The sequence below is a fragment of the Corvus moneduloides genome, chromosome 7 (assembly GCF_009650955.1).
Source record: "Corvus moneduloides isolate bCorMon1 chromosome 7, bCorMon1.pri, whole genome shotgun sequence".
Lineage (NCBI taxonomy): Eukaryota > Metazoa > Chordata > Aves > Passeriformes > Corvidae > Corvus > Corvus moneduloides.
Genome location: NC_045482.1, coordinates 2,574,015 through 2,596,218, shown reverse-complemented (window position 1 = coordinate 2,596,218; position 22,204 = coordinate 2,574,015). Strand labels below are relative to the sequence as shown.

General features: G+C 46.5%; 1 protein-coding gene across 2 annotated transcripts in view; it reads right to left on the bottom strand.

Annotated features, from left to right (window-relative positions):
• The window catches only part of ABCA12 (ATP binding cassette subfamily A member 12), a 104,327-nt gene that overhangs the window by 77,426 nt on the left and 4,697 nt on the right, over nucleotides 1-22,204 (bottom strand). Inside the window, exon 1 of one of the 2 annotated variants that reach the window (XM_032114070.1) lies at nucleotides 2,473-2,872. The exons of the other annotated variant lie outside the window; for it this stretch is intronic. Coding sequence (XP_031969961.1) covers nucleotides 2,473-2,541 — 69 coding nt within the window. The 5' untranslated portion in view covers nucleotides 2,542-2,872. Of the gene's footprint in view, nucleotides 1-2,472; nucleotides 2,873-22,204 lie in introns of those variants that run through there. 2 annotated transcript variants of the gene reach the window in all.

Here is a 22,204-nt window from a genome sequence, read left to right as displayed (position 1 = left end):
ATCAGCACATATTACCCAAAACTGTTTTTCCAAAGTAATTCCAAGCCCATAACCGTGTTTTCAGTTCCTGTAACACTCACTGGAACATAAAGCCAAACAGACAGACAAACAAATCCTGGAGAGCAATTCAGCTTAAAGACGGTTGTTCTACAGCAGCTCCGTCCCTATCATCCCTGATGAGGTGACACAGGCTTGAAAGTAGGAGCAAATTCATGCCCCAAAATAGGCAAGTGACAGACATCAAACCACGAGGCACCTCCCCACACACCGCTCCACAGGGTGCTCCTATAATTTCAGCATTCAGCAACATTTTAGCTCTGACAGACAGTACCCTTCCTGCTTTTTATGTATACACTGCCAATTTGTAACAAGATCCATCACTGACACTGACATATTTTAGTAATTTTTTATATCAGATGCTTTCCCTATAATCAGTCCCCAAACATGCAGTTTAACTGTGATTAATTCGCATGCAAATGGTATTATTAATGTGTCCTCCTTGTTTAGCACCACACAGGCTAAAGTAAAATTATGGGGTAACAGCACAGAAACTGATATTAGTCAGAAGCTGCCTAAAGGAAGGGCCAGACATCTGTCACATTCCTGGGACAATAAATGAATACTGATTGTTCCTACTCAGGAAAATCGTTGTCCCTCCCCATTTTGAGCTAAAATGGTGCTTATACTCCTCACTTTCCAGACATCTCTTCCCTCGGTATCTCTGTCCTTTGACTTAATTGGGTTTAATAGTAGCTGGGCACATCAGTTGCAACATCACAGTATTCTCACTGTCCCAGGCATTTCCAGTGAACAAAAACAAGACAACCACCCTGGCCAAACTGCTTGCAGGTGGAACATGTTGACTCGAATGGAACCACAACCAACCTGGCTCTTGGGACATTAAGAACTGTGATGTAGGTTGCATAATCCCTTAGCTGCTGGATTATTTCACTGCTAAAAATTGATTTAATCTCTCAGAGCTTCCTTAGGATCTCTTGGTGAGTGCACATTTTCTCTCCCTCTCCTGCCTCTGTTTAAATAATGAAGTGCAGCATGCAAGAGGCACCAATATCTCCAGTTCCCTTTGGCACTCAGGCCCAACTTTGCTCCCAAAAAGATCTGAGTTTACCTCCTCACACCCTCTCCAGTCTGAGCAATCTCCCTAATTTGGAGCAAGAGAAGGAAATTAAGGAGGGTTGCAAGGCATGCATGCCATAAAATAGTCAGCAGTGGCCAGATTTTTATTTTAATTGACATTTCAGTTCTACAGAGTTGATATTTCAACTCCACAGGAAGCCAGAATTACAGCAAGTCAGACTGTGGTCAGAAGCACAGGTAGGGCTTAGTTGGCATTTACTCTGGGTACACAAGAGCTAAGAGGGACCTAAGCCTTCTGCTTTTAACAAGGCTGTTACAATTTCTCTTGAGAAATTAGAGGTAATTTATTGGGATTCTTCTGCATCTCAGGAAGAGTGTATTTTGCAGCAGTGAGGAACGCTCTTAAGGTGAACAGCATATCCACAGCTCCAGTGGAGCACCAGGAGGAGTCGGAGGCACTCAGCACCTCTCTGAATCAGGCCCCAAACCAAGAGATAGGGCAGGGTGAGCTGGAACAGACCTTGCAGAAGCACACAGTCATACAAGGCCTTTCACTTCACCCTCACATCATGCCCTCCATGGACATTTCTCTTTGGTCAGCATTTCCTGTGCCTGCCAAGGCATCCATTCCACCAAGGCAAGTTTAAACCCCGCCATGTTTGGGTTACCAGAGCACAGGTTATGGTACAGCTCCCTGAACTGCCCAGGCTTCTGCTGAAAATACCACACACAGCTGTACCAAAACTGGTCTGGGACAAAACTACTCTGCCTGGCCCTGCAATGCCTCCCAAAGAAACATTTGCCTCCCTGCTGCTGCTGCAGCTCAGATCACTCTCTGGACATTGCTGGCAATGCTTTGTCTTTTGGAAAGAAAGACCATTGGGGTGTTTGATTTGCAGCACACTGGACTGCACTGGAAATCTGTCCTACCTGCATCTCTCAGAGCTACTTTTTTCTTTATCCATCCTTTACAAATGGCTCTGTGTAAGGACAGCCCCCATCACCCCCAAATCCCGGGTGCTCCTCAGAGGCTGTACACCAACCACAGGGTCTGCTCACACAGCAGCAGGTACAGAACTGCAGCCTTAACTCAGGGCTGCCCACGAGTCTGTGCATGGTTTTGTTTGCACAGACATTGTCCCGAGGGAACAAGAGCGGCATCCATGGTACTCCATCTGAACTCCTGAGCCCTCATGCATGAGCTCCAACACAAGATCCACCTTCACTTCCATGCCATTCCCCTCCTTCCTTCTGCCTCTACCACCACCCTCCCATTCTAACAGCACGACCTCCCTCCCTGCAGTGCCCCCCTCACTCCTCAGCTCCCGGTGTTTCCAGGTTCCCCCTCCTGCACTCCTGTGTTCCCACACTCACCGGCTGCCTCTTGACACTCAGCCAGTTCTTCCAGAGCAGGATCCTGAGGTGCTGAGAGAGCGCAGCCATCCTTGGCTGACACGACCGAAAGTGAGGGGGCTGCGTGTTCCTCCTCCCCGTGCTTAGGAGGCAAAAGTGGAGGCTCTAACCCAAAAGGGCATACAGTGTCCAATATCCAGGCCTCTGCCTCTTCCCCACAGCATAGCTCTGAAGCAGCTACTCCATCCACTTGTGGCTGCTGTACTCCCAGGAACTGTGGCTCTTGTCCTCACAGCAATAGCTCCTAGCAAATTCAACAGGTTCTTCCTCTCCGGGCGGGCGGGCAGATGCAGCAGCCTGCCTCCACTTGTGTTAATTACAATATCCAGCCTCTCCTGGATGCTCCCTGTCCAAGCCCTAACCGATAAAATGGATAGCATTCCAAAAAGATGCTTCTGCTTAAACAAAAGGTGATGCATGCCTCCTCCTCCTCCCCATGATGAAACTCCCTGTCTGCCCACACACCACTTCTGCTGGAGAGGTGTCAGCAGCAGCAGACTTAGGCCACTTGCCAGGCCAGTCTGACTTCCCCGAGTTCACAGGGAATGGCTGGGAAGAAAGCATTCACAGCCACAGCATGCATCTTCCTGCCATTGCTGATTTGGAATTAGGGGGGTTTTAATACTTATGAATGTCTCAATTAGACCTACCTGTCCAAGTAAATTACATGAAAGAGGTGAAAAATATATATATAAGTCAAAATCTCAGGGACTGATCTAGCTGCTCAGCTTCTTGCATCTTCCCTTCCCTCCAGGAAATCAGTCCTGGGGTTCTCACTGACTGATTTCCGTGAAACACACCAAATCCACCAAATGATCCACCAAATGAATGGATCAGATTTCACCAGATTTCAGGGCACTAATCTGTCTTGAACACTCATTATTCAACTAATCATTGAATTCCCCAAGTTAGTGATACCTAGAAAGAACAGCCAGAGATGAGAGGAAAGAGAAAAGGCAGGTACAGAGGGAAACAATGACAGCACAGGGAACTGCTCACTGCACAAAAGGACCAGCACAAATCTGAAATATGGACTTGTCTAATGGGCTCTGGTCAGCTGGAAGAGCTCTGGTCCCCCTCAGGTGTCTGGTAACACCAAGATCATCCTCGAAGCACTTGGCAAACAATGGAAGACACGACTGTACTCAACAAATTCCACAAAGGACATCCAAAAATATTCCTGTACATGGCATTTCTTTCGGCCACAAACCAACTTCATACCTCAAAAATGAAAACCATCTTGAAGGAGTCCTTGCCAAACTCCGCCCAGGGACAGAAGAGGAGCAGAGGAGTTTTGATCCAAGGGTTGCTGAAAGCACCAAGAGGAAAAGAGGAAGAGAGAGATGTGGTACTTGGTGAAGAGAAACAGCTTCTCTGGATTGGTGAGGAAGCACTGGAAAGGTGGGAATGGCAACAGATCCAGAGAAGTCCTTGCCCCACATACCTTCAATCTAAATAGATTGGACATTCCAATGGTGGGAGTGAAGCTGGAGCTAAAATTAACCTAAAAGGCTTCCCTAGTATAGTTTTGATAGCAATGGGAAGAAACCTAAATGTCTAACCTCCCAGCTCTACATTCCCTTATTTTTTTTCTCTACTAAATATCCTTAGGAGGGAGAGGGATTTCATTTGGGTCTGTGAGTTGAGAACAAGCAGTGCTCCTTGGGACACGGTTCTGGTTCAACTCCACATAGGAGGCACAGCCAGATTCACTGCATTTGGTCCAAACACGATTTGCAAACTTCATTCACTTCCTCTCTGGGGCTGAAAAAAGAAATCCAAATATAGATAATTCTGCTCTGAGGGGGTAAGAGAGAAGAAATTTATAATTTCACCATTCACTGCCTTGCCAAGGCCTTCTAAAGCAAGTGTCTGATTGCTTCTTTTTGGTATTCAGTCAAACAACTGTTTCAAAGAGCACTATGATTTGGATAATAATTTTCCCAAGCAAATGCACATCCTTACTTCCTTTGTGAACTGAGTCAACAAACATTCCCCTTGGGAAGTACCCAAAGGATAATTTGTTCGAGATCACCACTGTAAAATCAGAATAACTCAATGTCAGTTGGCTCTCAGAGCACCTGCATTCAACTCCCCAAACACCACAGCATTCCCGTTCCAGAAGACAAGATGAGGACTTTATTAAACCATTATACTCTTCTGCTTTTTAATTCCTTTACTTGGTAATTCCTGCAGATGGCACAGGAGGCTGCGGACAAAGTGACCAGAGCAGGAACATGTCCCAGTGTGCCAATGTGCAAATAGCCCGAGGAGCAAAGGAGGGAAAGGCCAAATTCTTCCCTCTTCTAATACATCCTCAGTTGGTTTATTCCTCTGGTTGAACAGCTAGGGCTCTTCTGGGCTGAAGGGCAAACCCACTGAGGGTGGTTCAGATCACTGAGAAGAAAAGCAGCATCTGTTTCTGGGCCCATGGAGCTGAGGAAACTCTCAGGGGAGCTCTGCTCTGTGATTTTACCCAATGCAAATGATTAGAGCCATGATTCATCCCCTGTACTGCAGCGGTGGCTGCGGCTCACATCACCCTGCAGGGGCTGCAGCTTACAGGGCAGAAAGACTCTCCCCACACAGCCAGAATTCACAAACAGACCTTTCCTTGGGATGCTCTTTCAAGTAGCAGGAGGAGTTTTTATTTCAGTAGCAATGAGTGCACTTGTGCTTCCCAAGTGTGCCCAGTTACCTCTATGAGAAATGAAAACGGAGGCAAGTGATAGAAGAAATCCATGAGTGAATGACCTGCAAGAGTACTGGAAACATTCTCGCAGGAGGACATGTCAGGTCCGGACATGTCAGGTCCTGACGTGTCAGGGCTGGCAGCTGTGAGTGCCACAGGCAGAAACAAGGGATCCATGAGTGGAGAAGATTGCTGTGGAGGAGCTGCTGCACAGGATCAGTCAGGGAGCTGAGGGCTCTCTCCAGCCCTAACACAGCGGGGGGATGAGAAGAAATGGCCACACTTACCATTCATGTCTCACTGGTTTCTTGGCCAAAGTGGCAGGTCCCCACAGCAGCACCATAAAATGCAGCTGACTGCTCATGAACACTCCTGGCTTGGCTGTGAAATACAAGGGGAGCTGGAGCAAGCCTGACAGGGCAGAGTATTTACCCCCCTGAAGTCAGTGCCAGTCACTGTTCCTGGAAGTGTTCAAGAAACGTGTGGATGTGGCATTTGGGGACGTGTTTTTGTGGTGAACATGGTGGTGCTGCATTGATGGTTGGACTTGATGATCTTTGAGATCTTTTCCAACCTTAACAATTCCATGGTTCTAACATCACATGCCCTTGCAGCACCAAGGAAGGTACAATTTAAAAGTCTGCAGCCAACTTAAAGCCCTGCCTCCCTCAGGTAGAGCAGCAGTTGCCTGAGGACTTGACAGCATTAGCCCTGGATGCACAGCCCTGGATGATGCTGCAATCGCAGACAAATTCAAACACCACTTGAGTGTTGTAATGGTAGAAATGGAGAAATGGTAAAAAAAGGCTTTTGTTGAGCAGCCCACGGCATTCTCCAGGAGAGGCTGCACATACTCCCTGGGAATTGCTCCTAATTCCTTCCAAGGGCATGACAGGAGCCTGGAAATGCAAATTCCTACACATTTCCGGGGTGCCTAATTTCAGGCACTTGACCAAGACACAAGGTTTTGAGAGAGATGCTCACTCAGCATTTTTTAAAGAATTCAGAGCACTCAGAAGAACTAAAATGGGCAGCACTATTTTTAGTCAGTATGAAACTGCAGGTGATATGGCACCACCACGGTCCCATTCTGCCACCAAATGCATTTCCACTACTCATTGGTGATTTTTTCCCCCATATTAAAATGCATTTGCAAAGCAGCCCCTCCTGGAAGCAGTTTTTCCTCAAGTGGCTTGTCACTGTCATCAATACAAGGATTACATCACACAGGGCCTGCTCCAAAGAGTTCAAGGAGAACTGTGCAGCTGATTTTTGGCTCAAAGTTCTTGGATATTACCTCCTTATTCCTGCAAAGCCCCCAGACCAAGTAGAGTTTTGGGATACTCTAATATCAGAGCAGTTAAGCATGAAAATAAATTTTATTTTAGTTCAAGTCCAAGCATCCTGCAAATGAATTAGAGGCATGACAAGCTGAAACATCTGGGACAGGATTTGCAGAAGAGCTCATCATTGGGGTTTTTCCTCTTACGTCAACAATGCTCTGCTGGAGCAGATTTAGGAAAGGGCAGGGAAATGCAACTTTTGGTTTTAAAGCCATGGTGCCTCTGTTCAGAAGTGCCCTGTTCCCAGCCAGTCTTTCACCCTACTCCTTTGCTCCCAAGGTCACCTTCAGCCACATCTGGTCCTAGCAAACCTACAGGTGCATGAATCACTTCCCACCACGCCCAGCACTGAGGGCTGGATTTGTGAGGCTCCCACACGCACACCTACCTTGCCACAGGGTTGCTTGCAGGCTTCGCACTCCCCCTTTTCCAGTGGTTACAAACCCCTGCGATCCCATCGACACGCAACGCTGGATCAGGATTAAAAGTTAGTCAGAGAAGACTTGTGGCCACAAAACGAGCAGTGAAAGGCAGCTGCTGCTGGTAGATCCTGGCAGGCACCAATAACCCCAGTTTAGTCTCTCCCTGCTACGGCAGAAGGTCACCAGTAGAGCCACCCCCCACTCTATTCCACCTTCCTGCTCGTCAAATAAGCCCAGCAAGGTACAGCTCATCAGAGAATGCACTGAAGCCGCTAACCTGGGGTCTGTTGTGCTCACACAGTTACGGGTGGTGCCTGCTTAACTAAAACCCTTTCTCAAAAGCCTGATTGTTGGGGCCAGGGCCCAACTCCCAATCTACGCAAACCCACTGAATCCCAAGGCTGGAGCAAGTGGGTGATATGGGAGGTTCATTAGGATGTCCTTTAACCCTTCCTTCAGATCATTAGCAGTGTTAAACCCAGATCTGATGCCAACAAGAGATGGCTATTAGCCTCCAAATCCTGACATTTCTCATTTATCATTCTTTGTGCTTTCAGCTGGTTTCCAATCTGCCAGCAACGCTCCTGTCCCATCACGTGAGCCTGGACAGCTGACAGATGGACTAATTAAGGATCACACTATTCATGGCAACACTGATACCAAGGTCAAAACAAGGTCACTGTGAAAAATAGATTTGACTTTGAGAAGAACAATTGGTATTTTTAAGGCTGGGCACAACTTGTGCTTTCCAAACCAAAGTGTCAGCAAAGCTGCCCAAAAAAGCTCCAACAAAACAGCTTCCAAGCTGAGAGGCCTAAGAACAGTCTGTAAGGATAAGGAAACAGCAGAGGCAGGATGTGCTTGGGACAACAGCTGTATCATGGGCGGGCTGTTCTGTAGGCAATGGAAACACATTTCCTGAAAGATTAAAATTGTGTCAAATTAAAAATTAACTGCATTTGCACATCAAACGAAGTTAAATCCTCAGTCTTGGCGATTTAATAAAGGTTTTTTTCTATGTTCCATAATGCAGTGGTTTGACCCAATACACATAATCATGCAAAAACCAGGAAAAAACATATTTTTTTATTATATTATGGGATAATAAAACACCTACTTATTGGTTTGCTCAGATTTAGTAACTGAGTCGTGAGCAATGTTTGTTTCCCCCATAGCTGGGGTGCATTCACATGTTCCTTCCCACATGGACTTTCTACAACAAGCACAAGACTCCCAGTCCAGGCACTTCTCGTATTTTTTTCTCTTCTACCTGGTTGCACATTTCAATGAAGTATCTACAGGGCCGATCATTTCTGTGGGATTTATCCACCAACAGGCTTGGGAGCTATGGGGAAGGGCAGACAAGCAACCCCACAAGCTCGATTTCTAGAAGCAAACAGCAATCTGAGAGCGCAGTCTAAGGACGCGGAGCCACTACACTCCTGCTGAATAGGTTTCTAGGGTGACTATCCATCACCACGTCACCTGGGTGTTGTTACAAAATCAGCTAATTAAAACCACACCCTGAGATCTAAACGAGCATAGGGAGTGCTGATGAGTAATGACAAGTTACACAAGGCCTGTCAGCCTCCTGGAGCTGGGAACTTGCTTGCTGTAGAGAAACATACGTGTTGTAATAATCCCTCAGGAGCACCGCAGTGATGGAGGAGTGCCGACAGGAGCACAGAGGGGCTTGCTTACCTACAGAGTATTTCTGTAGATATTTCTGAGAGCTCCTTCATTCCTACCAAAGGAAAGGTTAAAGATCTCTTTTCCCTCTTCAGGTCATTGATAAAAGGGAGCTGTTCCAAAAGAGGGTTTGATTCTCTGACTGACACGGTGGAGATGGGCAATCTTCACTGAAGGGCAAGGGAGGGTGGCTCTGCAATCAGCCTGGGAGAGAGTGCTCACCCCTCCTTTCCCTAATGACTGCAGCACCAGGCACCCTTCCCGGGAGGAATCAGCCCGGTCCTTCAGGAACTGCAGTGCACAGGAGAAGGGCTCATTATAAGGCATGCCCTGAGTTTATGGCCATTTCAAAACCCGTGTGTGCCTGAGCACAAGGCACACAGGCTGATCCTTGGGGAGCCAGGGAGCAGGTGTGGGACACGTGCTGGGAGAGGCAGCTCCCTGTGAGGTGCTGGAGGATGTGCTGGAAGATGTGCTGCCACCCACCTGGGCCCCACCTGCACACCCCGAGTTTGCAGCTCCCCTCTCCCTGCCACCTGCATCCCTCACTGGTGCTTCCAAGATGTGTCCTCACCTCGGGAGGTGCCCTGTGAGATGCACATCCCTGGATGTCCAAGCAGACAGACCCCACTCTAGATTTACACCTCAGAGAGCTGACTTCTGCTGCAGTTTCATTTTTCAAACAGAAATGACAGCAGGATGAAGTCTTGTGTTGATATTGGGACTTTGCTATCACATGGAAGTTATCTTGGGCATGGAACAGAGAAAGAGGAGAAATTGAACTCCAGTACTACTGGATAGATTTGCACAGCAAGTCCAGCAGCTTCTCGACAGGCACAGATGGTCAATCACACCCAAACCAAGCCATGCTTGGTGGGCATAGAGCGATGCACCATGCAGGACCTCCTCAGCAGGTCAGACAGGTTGTGTTTGTGCCGGTCCCACTACGTGTGTGCTGTAAAGCTGAAAGGCAAGTTGTCTACAGACACAGCTCCAGGACCTCTGGATGTCTGGCAGGCCTGGCAGACCCCTCTGACTATCAGCAAGGTAGATTGCTCCCTGTATTCTGAACTCCTTGGTCTGAAGTCCAAGACATCCCAAATATCTTGCTGGGTTTTGCAGCTTCTGGCCAGTATTCCCCTCATTGCCAATCTGGATGTCTGAAAATCTCCAAAAAGTGACCTTATTTGTTACCTCTTGGTTTCTTTTCCTTGCCCCCTAAAAATTTCTGTCTGGAAAAACTTTCACATTATAAAAACCCATAATAAAATACCCCCCAAACCCATCCCAAAGGATGAGTGTCCTTTTGGATGCCATTACAACTACCACAATCAGAAATGTAAGCAGCAGGACCAGTGATAAGAGAGGAGCACAGGACAGACACTGTGCCTGTGTGTGAAGATTAACACCTTTGGGCAGGAAGTTACAGTCTGTCTACAAAGGGCCCTGCAGAGATTTATTATTTATGGGTAGTATCATTATTTAGAGTCCAAAGGTCTGCCCATTTCCTCCAGCTTGTTTCAACAAAGATCAAAGGAAGATTCACCAGTGTCTTCCTCTGCATTGCCAGAAGGTAGTAGTAACAATAGTAATTGGGGCTCTTTACAGTCAAAATGCTTACAAAAAACCTTTTCTAATTATTTAATAATGAGGCACTTGGTGATGCACTGGAAGCAACACTCACTGCCTCCAAGAAAACATCAGATGTCTGCTTGAGGAAAAAATGCCATGGAAGAGGGTGCCCTCTGTAGATATTAATCCATGTGACCCTGGGAAGGAGCTAACTGATGCCTAGCTTTCCAAAACTAATTCCAAGACAGGCTGTGATAGATATATACCTGTATCTCACTAGAAATGGGTGAACAAGGCTTAGTTTGTGCCATCCTGACAACTGAAAGACAACATTAAGACTACTGAGGGCAAATGGGATTGTGTATTTATCTGGGATATAACTTCTTCCTGGAAGTTAAACCAGAGGATAAATGTGGAGGTAATATACAGTGTCAGGCAGAGGGCACAGCAACGCATGAACCTTCTCACCAGTGCAGGCTGTTTCACTTGTATGAAGGGACCTGAAGTGCACAAATAACCTAACAGGTAATAGCAGAAATCAGCAAACAACAGATAATTGTCTCCCATTGGGAACATTTTTTCTCTCAGCCCAAGAACAGCAAATTGGGGACTCCATGATACCTAGCCATGGTCTTCATTTGACTAATCCAGCTATTGTAGAATCAACATTTTATCTCCTGCATTTACATGAAGCAAATTGGGCACAGATTCATTTGGAAAAAGGGTGGGCTAGCAATGGGACAAAATTCTGCAAGCAATTCTGTGCTGCAGGACTATTTTCAGATTGCTTTGGGCACAAAGGCTGCCCGGGAGCTCATCACTTGGAGGCAGGCAGGAGCCTCAGGGCCCCATTAATGTAAAACACTGCGTTCCTGCGCCACTGGTATTTATGGAATCTCCCCCAGTCCCGTATGTTAATGCCATTTGGGTGCAATTGGATATTTTGTGACAGTGAAGTTATCTTAAATTCCATGGGAAAGCTGATGAAAACAGTGATTTAAAACATCCTTATCAAGCACTGATTAAACAGTGGGTTTGGGAAGGGAGAGAGATTCTGGAAGAAAAACTGTCATGCATGGAAGAAGGTGAAATAACTCACATATACACACACATAGCTACACACTGTGGTGGGAGAGCACAGGGATTTTCAGCATCACCTTGCCCCGAGTCTTGACGAGTGCCTATTTTTGTTTTGATTTTTAAAGGCATACAGAGCTGTGGCTGTGATGCTTGGAGTTCACTGTGAGCTGAGCTGGAACGGTGTGTCAGCTAACTGATGCCTTTTCCTGGTCTTAAAATCAAGAGTCAAACACGGTTAGAAGGGAGAAAAGGCTTTTACCTCTGTATTTATTATAAGGATCCTTAGCTGCACCACGCCCAGGTGGAATGGGCTGAAATGCGCCCCGCAATGCACACACACGATAGATCGAGTATAACATTATAGACCTTACTAATTAGCAGATCTATCAAAGATTCCCCAATGAGAGGCTCAAGTGAGCCCCCTCCCCAAGGAACCTTCCCCTGGATGGTCCTATCTTAGTTTACAAAATGTGTTCTGGAGAGGACCTTGGTGTCTGGGGTTTCTAAGATGTTTAGTCTCCTAGCTTAACAAAGTAAGTCTAAGAATGTAGGCTAGAAAACACTAAGAATACAAAAAGCTATAAGAAGGTATATAAAAGGGGTATGAAAGAAAAGGCAAAAAATCATCATGGCATCATAACCATGGACAGACTTCCACATTTCCTCAGTTCTCCTTGGAGTACAAGCAGGGCAAACTCAAATCTGCCTGCAAAATCCCTGGAAGAAACCATCTTCAAATTTTTAGCCCTTACATAAGCCAAAGTTTAAATAACCCACTTCTACAATCATTTCTACACGTGTTTAAGTCCACAGACAACTGAAAAGTGGAACAGCTCCCCACAAACGGGAAGTACAGCCTGTGGAAAAAATCCCTGCAGGTTTGGGGCACCAGGCTGTGGGAGCCAGAGGCCTCTCCTGGATGGCAGGAAGGCCCTGGCACACTGCAGGTGCAATGCAAAGCACCACCAAAGTCAAAGCTTAATATAAATATTGGTTAGAACTATTTCACTATTCAGATCTCAGGAAAGCTGGGGAGTCAAACATCTCCTTTTTTACAGGAGAAAATGGGAAAACCCCACACTGCCTTTTTCCTGGACTGGATGCTGGGAACTTCCAGACAAGGGCCTGTATCATGCATTGGCTTTGAGCCTTTTTTTTTTTTTCTCAATTTCTAGAATCACAGAATCACAAAATGGCCTGGGTTGGAAGGGATCTTACAGTCATCTCATTCTAAGCCCCTGCCAAAGGCAGGGACCCCTTCCCCTAGACCAGGCTGCTCAGAGGATGCACAAACAGCATCTCTTGCAGTAATTTTTTTCCACAGGCAACAATCAACAGCTCTCATCTCAATTGCAAATGCAGCTTGGTTCAAGTTTCAAAAAGCTCTGATGTTCTGTGTGTCTGTGGGTGTGCACAATTTACTGTGGCTGCAGCACTGCATTTGTAGGACTACAGGTAGTTTTTTCTTTTTTAATCTCCAAGGGAGTTATCTCTGACAGTGAGTGTGTCACAGGACACTTCTTGCAGGGATTGCACAAATAAGCCTCCAGCCTCTTGCCTTAACAAGCTACGCGACCCAGCGATGTTGAGCATGACACTCCTTGTGTTTTATTGCTGGCTGCAAAGATTTGTTTTGAGCCTCTTTCAGTGCCAAAGGTCTTTATTGCTAAACAGCCCTTGCTGTTGAGAAATACGTGAATTTAATGTACTCATACTGGAATGCCTGCTTGGAAGGTCGTGGAAATGCAACTTAAAACTGCAATCAGCTCTTCCTTCCCCTCTTTTTTCATTCTGTCTCTGAGTTTTCTCTTTGCTGCTTGTAAACCACTTCCTGAGCTGTTTCCCATGCTGTAGCAGCTCTTAATGAAGCAGGCTGTCACCTCAGTGCTGCTCAGGCACATGAAAGGGATGATCTGGAGGAGGAAGATGCAGTGGCAAGTCTCACAAAAGCAGCATCCTGCTTGTGCTGCTTTGACAAGATGTGAAATAGTTCCACTCATCCCAACCATTTTATTAATAATCAAAATCCATCCACAGAAGAAAGCAGTGCTGGTAACACTTTCCTTGGCTGTTTGGCAAGATGCCTGTGGGGAGGACATGGAAGAATCTTATGAAGAAGAGCACCAAAGCCTGTCCTGGACTATTTCATATCTGGAAGAGGTCAAGGAAAGTTTCTGGGGACTAGGCTTTGGAGAGGCAATAGAAATCAGGCTTTTGAACATTCTGCATCAAAGCTCATCTGTTGCCTCTGTACTTTTCGCTAGGAAACAAAAGGCTTCCATGACAGCTACCAGCAGTTACAGGAGTGGAGCTCTCTCACTATACCGGGAGAGAAGTTTTAAGTATGTAAACGTGGCTGTGAATTTTTAAACAAGTCTGGCACCTTTCACGTTGCTTTTCAGCAAGCACTCTCCACTTCCAGCAGGAGCACTGACAGTTTCCTGGGAGCAAATCCTGTGCTGTATTCTGAAAGTACATCTGGAGTTTTATGCTCTCAGGTATTCAATTTTTCTCCCTGATGTGTCTGGTGCTGGGATCTGGGATATAAGTGAGAGCTCTTCTTTACTTGAAGCAAAAGATTCATTTTCAGCTCTCACAACTGAAAAGTAAAGCTGAAAACCATAGACTCTAAAAAAACATGGACATCAGAAAGGCCATCACAATTTTTGAGTGGTTTGGAGTAGTGAAAGTAGTGAAACTTTAATTGTGGTTGTCCCTCTGACTGTTGCACAGGAGAAATCTGAGTCTAAGAGTTATGCTCTCATGGTCAGTGAAGAGAAGCACACGAAGTAGTTAAACTATCCAGTTAATGCTCCAAATTTGATCACCAAATATTGCATAAGCTGCTCTCAAACAAGTTACAGATTCAGTATTATCTGCAGAAATAATAACAACCAGCATTTGGCAGCCTCTGAGAAACCTACTAGTTTCTAATGGGCTGTTCACAGTGACCCCAAATAGACAAAATTAAGCTAGTAAGGTGTTCATTATGTATCATTTACCAGCTTGTGCAAGTGTCAGCCTAGAACTCAGGACCACACCTGACCTTTTAATAGACACGTTTTTCTAACCACTGATTTCTAGCAGGCTGTGCTGTAAAGCAGCTTAGCTTTTATCCCAGTGCCTGATCGAAATATCCCTCCTCCCCTCCAGCACTGAGCATCCCGCTCCATTAGTGCTCCACAACTCTTATCACACCTGCTCACTCCTGTTCCTGTGATGAGGTGCATTGTGTCTGCTGGGCCCTCTCAGAACACCTCTATTGCAGGTACAGGCCGTTAGAAATGGAACAAAAAAAGGCACCAAGCACAGAAGCAGTGGGGTGATGAGAGGAGGTGGTATCTGGCAGGGCAGGGGTGTTGGGATGGCCCATCCACGTCAAGGCCCAGGGATCAACGTGGAACATCCCCCAGGTCAGGGCCCTGACTCACACGCGCTGACGAAAACAACCGCAGCTGCTAAAGTGTCAGTGCCTGTCCTGCCCCTGCAGCCCAGGTGACACCCAGCAGGGAACAGCAGCAGCCTCTGTGCCAGCACTGCAGCACACCCGTGGCACTGCACATGCACAGCAGCCAACCTGAAATCAGGAGCTGGGAACACCGGGATGAGCTCCCTGCTGTAAGGAGAGTCACCTTTGGTGGGTGCTTTGTCAGCAGCTGGGACTCCTCAGTCCAGTCTGGGGGCTTCCATGGTGCAGTGAGTTCAAGATGCTTCAATACCATTAAAACTAATCTCAACAGCAAAAAGGGTTTGCAAATGGACAAGTGACACACCAGTTTCCTATAAAAGAAATCATCACACTGCCTGGAACACTGACTCCTGAGCCAGGGCAGCAAAGCATGAAGCCATAACCTAGGTTTGCCAATACCCAGCAGCCCTGAAAATCTTGGGGCCTGTTTACAGCTACTGCACGTGGTTTAGGAAGTTCTTCTTTTAAGGCTTTGAGGGGGGCTCAAAGTATCTTCCTCACTGTGCAGGAAGAGAGAACTGTGTGCTCCAATCTGGTGAGACCCTGCCTGCAGAGCTGCCTCCAGCCCTGGCAGCCCCAGCACAGGAAGGACATGGAGCTGCTGGAGCCAGTCCAGAAGAAGCACCAAGATGATCAGGATGGAGCACATCCGTGGGGAAAGGCTGGGAGAACTGGGATTGCTCAGTCTGGAGAAGAGAAGGCTTTGGGGTGACCTAATTGCCGCCTTCCAGTGCCTGAAGGAGCCGACAATGAAAATGCAGAGAAACTATTTACAAGGGCGTGGAGTGACAGGACAAGGGGGAATGTCTTCAAACTGACACAGAGTAGGTTTAGATCAGATGTTAGCAAGAAATTCTTCCCTGTGAGGGTGGTGAGGCCCTGGCACAGGTTGCCCAGAGAAGCTGTGGCTGTCCCATCCCTGGAAGTGTCCAAGGCCAGGTTGGATGGGGCTTGGAGCAACCCGGAATAGTGGAAGGTGTCCCCGCCCATGGCAGGGGGTGGCACTGGATGAGCCTTAAGGTCCCTCCCAACTCAAACCATTCCATGATTCCATTTCAAACCCAGGACAAAACTAGAACCATTCATCTGAAGTGATGCTATGAGGTGTTCCCACTACCTGTTTTGAACTCTGTGGTCTCCTGCATCACCTTTCCAGAGTTCTCCCTGGCCCTGCGTGTCTGCCTTTACCTTGGCTGCTCTGTGAGGTGACAGTCAACTAAGTGTGCTAACCAGCAGAGACACAGAATCATAACCAGCTCGATCTGTGGCACACTAAAGACCAGCCCACATGGGCTGGGGTATTTTTACTACGGAAAGTCCTTTCCTTTGGGGTACAGTTTCCTCTCACTTGAATCAATGATCATTTGTTACATTAATTCAGAGACAGAAATCAGCTACACTGCATTCATGCTCTCTAATTGTCCAGCCGGAAAAATCAATGCTGTTATTGAATTAGCCAGTTGCTACAGCAAGTTTTCTTTGATTTCTATGGTTCCCATGAATCAATAGGAATCTGTCATTGCCTCTAAGTGGAGCAAAGTCAGGCCCCAAGTCACGTGGCTGGATGACAACATAAATCTTCCTGCAGAGTTCTGTGCATTAGGTGGATATGGGACTGCTCGGCAATTTGCCAAAAAAGTACCTCCAATGACTTCCTCCCCTGCCTCACCGACTGTTCCCAGCTCGTAACTCCACCCCTGCTTATCAATTCTCATCTCTCACACTTCATATCTTCTGTTTTCCTGCTTCCTTGTCAGGTTTTTCTGTGCCATAGGCAGGACCTCCTGCTGCTGCCTCTGTATTGTCTTAGTACAGGTGTCTCTGCCAGAAACATCTTTCCCTGCATCTGATAAACCCAAATGCCTCCCCAGGACTCCCTTCCCTGTGCTGTTGGCAGTCAAGTCATCTTTAATCAAACTGCTGGTCCAAATACTTTGGTTTGGGTTGGCTTTTTTTTTCAGAAAGGTAATTTTGTTGTTCTTTTCCAGCCTTCCCATAAAAGTGGCCATTTTTTATCGGCACAGCTGGCTGGGAAGCATGACTCATACATAAATTACCCCTTTTACTGCCTTCCTTCCTTTTGTCAGCCCTTCTGCTGTCAGCTACGTGGGACAGGACCATTATTCTTCAGTGTTTAGCAAACACTCTACACATAATGGGCGATGCTGTAAACAAATGAAAATCAGACCTGAAATCAAAAGCGAGCTGACTGACAGGACTTTTGTGAAGCCCTCTGAGCTTTGCAGGGGTTTAATCAGCTGTGCTGCACCGTTACACGGCGCTCACAATGGCTCTGCCTTACTTCTATGCTTAGACAGGGTCCCGGGGGATGGCCACGGAAATCAGGTCTTTAGCTCTGTTACCCGTGGCACACTCGGGTTGATTAAGAACGATCTGTGCCTTCCAGGCTGAGAAGCACCGTGTGCCTTGTGACTGGCATGAAATGATGGATGGCCCAGCACTTATTGCCTAATCAGAATTTCTTCCAGGGAAATTGGGGGAAGCGATAGAAATTAATGCTAAGGAATGGCAGGCTGCAGGAGATGTCAAAACTGATGGGGGAAACTTCCCAAGACAAGTTGGCCCTTTTTTAATGAGGGCAGAAGCTCATAAAAATCCTGTGCAAACAAATTTTGGTCATGCTGTAGAGAAGAGAACACAGGGAAACGCAAGGATTGTAAAGATGACTAAGTGCTAATCTGAGCATGAGTGAAAATCAGGGGGAAACAGGAAAGCAAGTTCAGAGGGCTGCAGTATTTCAGCTACCAAGTGTGAATACAAGAAATGAGTAGCTGTCCTGGGGTGACTATGTGATACTGTATTCCCTATCATCTGCCCTATGCCAGATATGAATCCTGTGCCTTTCTGTACCTTTAAGAAAGAGGGGGGGAGAGCCAGTGGAATTCTTTCAGCGGCTTGTGTTAAAAACAGAGATAATGCGCTGCTGCTGCAGAGCGGAGGAAAGCACCTTCCTGCTTTTTTTTCCTCAGCTCTCAGCTCTCTGCAGCAGGGAAGAGGGTGGCATTCCTTTTGCTCTTTAGCTAGGTTCTGGTTCGTTAGCTAAAGCAAGGAGTTTCCTGGGATTTTGGCTTCTTCTTCTCTTCTGGGCTGTTCAGCAACACCAGAACATCACTGGGAGGCCCTACACCATGGTCCGGAGAAGAGAGAGTCACACCCAAAAAGGACTTTGAAAATCTTCCCAGGTCTTCTCCACAGCAAGACGTTTCATTATTTAACATTAGTCATTCTTTTTCCCATGCCTGTGTGCACTTTGCTTATTAAATAAATAGTTTTTTTCACTTTCCTCCAAGGAAATTTCTTTCCGAACCTGTGGGGGAGGGGCTGCAAGAAATCTGCCTTCTATTAGAGGATACGTTCATTTGGGATGTTCTTCCAAATTTGTCTCAAACCAAGACAGTAGCAAAACTGGCGCGTGGCATGACACAGCTCAAACTGGGGCATCAAACCAGTATGAATAGTATCACATGGTATTATGTGTAGGAGAAACAGCAATGCTTCCACAGTAGCAACAGTGAGAGGTTTGTGAATATTCGTGTGTTGAAAGTGGATATTGTTTGTGTGGTATTGCCTACCCCAAACACTCATAACTTTCAAGTTAGGCTCGGGAAACTGGGAAAGTGGCTTGAAAATTGATGGGTTTATAAAACACTCCATACATTCTAAATGTTTCTCTTCTAGTTTTCAACCTTCATGGTTTGTTTCTGTTGTGCAAGGGTAGAGTCTGCTCCAAGTGTCACACTGGAGGTCTGTAACAGAGCCAGAGATCAGACTTCAGACGCTGGACTTCCCACAGCCTTGTTGTTTATCCCTTCTTGGGAATACAAGTAACCCCCTAAAATTCAGCATTTAGGGTCTTCCCAAGATGCCGAGAAGAGGATCTCTTTAGCCTAAAATGTCTGTGAAGAAAAGAGCCACCCTCTTTCCAGATGGGATGACACTGATAACCCAGTAAAATTATGAACGGCAGGTCAGCAAAAGGGGCTTTTGGCAGGGAAATGTCAAACCTGACCAAAAATACAGGACGTGAAGAATTTAACCATCCTTTCCCCAAACCATAACATTAGACCCAAGTCTCTAACACTAATTCAGGAGTAAAAATCCTTTCACATGATTCAATCATGTTCTTAATTCCTGCTCTCAGTGTGCTCTTTGTCATGGCTTATGGCATCAGTGGAGTTTGATGCTGCCTAACACTGGGATTTCAGTCCCTTGCCGTGGTTAATCTACAAAAGGAGAAGTTCCCATGTTCTGTTTGAAGGATTTTTATCTGACCCAGTGGATTAAGCTGCCTCTTGCCTGGAGAAATCGTTCTTCTCCCCGTGTGTTTGTTATGATGCCGATGTGTGCTCGTGAGATGAGTTAAAAGGAGTCTGTTCCCAGGTCTGACAAGGTGTGTATTTACATGAAAAACAGTGTAACTGAAACCAACCAACAAGTCCTACTTTCCAGCTCTCCAGAAAAAGCTAAATGTTGCCTATTGTCAGCAGAATTTTGTTTTGGAAATTCTGTCCCCAGCATGTTTTCATCTAGACAATAAAACACAGCAACACAAACTGAAGTGTGATCCTGTCCTTATTTGTCACCCAAGTCTTAACAGAGAATGAGATGAGGTCATAATTATGTGATTGATTATATTATCATGAATTAAAAAGCAGGGCTGGAGGAGACATTAGTTAGGTAAACTGAAGAAAGTCAATTGAAAGTCTGTAGCTGTGTTTTGCAGGAAGTCCCATTAAATTCCCTCTGGCCCTGCTGCCTTGGCCTGAGTCCCAGGCTCAGTTATTACCACCAAACTCATATGGGGCCAAAATTGTCACCCCCATGCGTCTGCTAATTTAGCCCAGGAAAACAGCTCCACACAATTAAAGCGCCAGTGGCTCCAGAGCCACTGAGCACAGATGGGCACAGGGACACAGTTTCCATGCCTGAAATGCATGGAGACAGGTGGAGGAAAAGGTGGGGGAAAGCTGCACCAAGCAGGGAGCCAACACTGATCCTGCCCTCACCACAGAAGGGTCAGGAATCATCACGACATGAGCCACGAGCAGCACCACTGCAGCTCCAGGTTAATTAGTGCCTGCCTCAGCTCTGCCTAATGAGGGGTGGTGTTTGTCATCCCCATCCTGACAGCTCCCTGCCACTTCCAGGTGGATTTGCCACATGAACACAGGAACTCTGTGCCCAGGATTGATGGCACTCAGTCCTGCCCAGGGCTTTTCACCAACTGTGAACAGGCTTTTCCCCCCCGTTACATGCAGGGAAACACCAACGCCCCTCACCAAATTTGCACAAGCTTATCATAACCTTGCATTTCCCAAAATCCAGAACTGTACTAAGCTAGCTCAAAATATTTACCTGGGGGGCCTGGTTAATGGAATAGAAACTACATGATTAAATTCTACTCTCCTGAAAAGAATCCTACTCTGGAAAATGACAGTGTTTATTCTAGAACCTGGAAATGTTCATTTTAAGGCCTCCTGAACAATTTCAAATACTTGGTTTTTAATGAAAAGCTGAAAAACTTGGCTTTGATTGAAGTGAAAAATGAAAAGGCTTGATTTAATAATGTTTTCTGGGGGAAAAAAATCCCTTCTTTTTCTGGCCATAAAGTATCAGGAAGATGATTCTCAAAAGCCAGACTTCGTCCTGTTGTGACTTGAGACTCTGAGCAAGGAAGGTCAGAACAGAAAGAACGAACCACAGCTGATTATGGATGCATGGCATACAAGGTAACAGCATTTCCAGAAAGCACAAGAAGCTCCTGGAGAATCCAAAGCCATTGGGTTTTGAACACAGAGAAGGGATAACATTTATTTTCAATTTTTTGTCTCCACAATTCTTCAATAAAATGTTATCCATGTTTCTAAGGCCAAAATACAGTGACCTAGTGCAGTTACTTGGGAGAAAAAGGAAAGGAATAAGTGATTTATGAAAAAGAAGTCTCACTCTTTTCTTCTGTTATTAAAATTAGACTGTGTAAAATCCGCAAAATCTGAAAATGGATGATTTGCTGCACCTAAACCCATCTGCCAGCTAGAGACTGCTCCAAGCCTCGCCAGCTGTGGCTCTGCCTGCTGTGTGATGCTGGCCATGCCTTTTCACACAACCCTGTCTCTTTTCCCATCCTCCAATTTAGCCATGATTTCTATTCAGCTCACAGGGTCTTGCGGCAAGCCCTGTTTTTATCCTGTATCCCGGCTCTCCGGGGTCTGGATCTCACTTAGCTCTAATGTAACAGATAAATAACCACCTATGGCTGTCTTTCCAGGAGAGCCTCCTTGTGCCACCTTTGGCAAGCCGCTGTTTTCTCAGGCATGCTGGCAAATGGCAGCTCTGCCTGCATTTGCTGACAGTCTCCTGTGAGCCCAACAGTGTTCCCAGGGTCCCCCAGAGCGCTGGAACCGAACACAGGCTCCCAGCACTTCCTTCCCTGTAAGCCAGCTCCTGGATGTCAGACAGACAGATGAGTCTCATGGAGTGATGGGGTTTGTGCCTAAACCCTTCACAGCCAACATGGGCTTGTCTTCCACTCAGGGAAATCACTGTTTCCTCCCTGCCTGGAGAGTCTCTCTTCTCTAGATAAGTGTGTCGAGGGCTTTCTGAACCAGAGAAGACTGGGGCTGGATTGCTGTGTAAAATCACTGTGCTCCTTCTTAATCTGTTGCAGGCTGTCTCACCAGGCTTCACTGATTTCCAGATGCTTCTCAACTACCAGAGCCATGACTCTTATTTGCATTCTGTACTGAGAAAAACTCCTCATTTAGGATTTTTGCTTTGCTTTTCACCTTTGCTTTGCTTTTTGATGTAGACCTACAGGAGATGATGCCTGGTGGACAGTAAAACTATGTCACCTATCGCTCCAGGCTCTCGCTGGGACACAGGAGAACACCCCGCCCATTTCATCATCTCCCAGATCCTGTTGGAGCAAATTCCAGCTATCAGGGGAACCACAATGAATTAACATGCAAATTGAAACCTAAGCCAAGATTCATGTCACTGTCATCTTTATGTATTAGACTGTAGATCATGAAAGGAATTATGCTCCAGCTGGCTAATTAAGTAAACATGAAGCAAACTAGGGTAGCAGACAGGGGTCTAAGAGCTTGGGCTGAGGCAGGAAATTCTCCTGTGAAGGTGGGCAAGTTCGTTAGGAGTAGTTTCAAAATGCACAAATGACAACAGCAGACCAACAATGGGACTTTGAGGTGGACTGCTGTCCATGTCCAAGTACTGCACAGATTCCCACTTCCTCTGCCTTACAGAGCAGCAAACAAAGGGACTGTGAGATAGGCCAGGGCTTGAGGACAAAGCTCCTCCCTGCCCTCCGTCCAGGCTGGGGCTTCCAACAGGTTTTTGCCAGTACCTGACCCAGCCCAAACCTCAGTGCTCTCAGGCAAGCTACAGC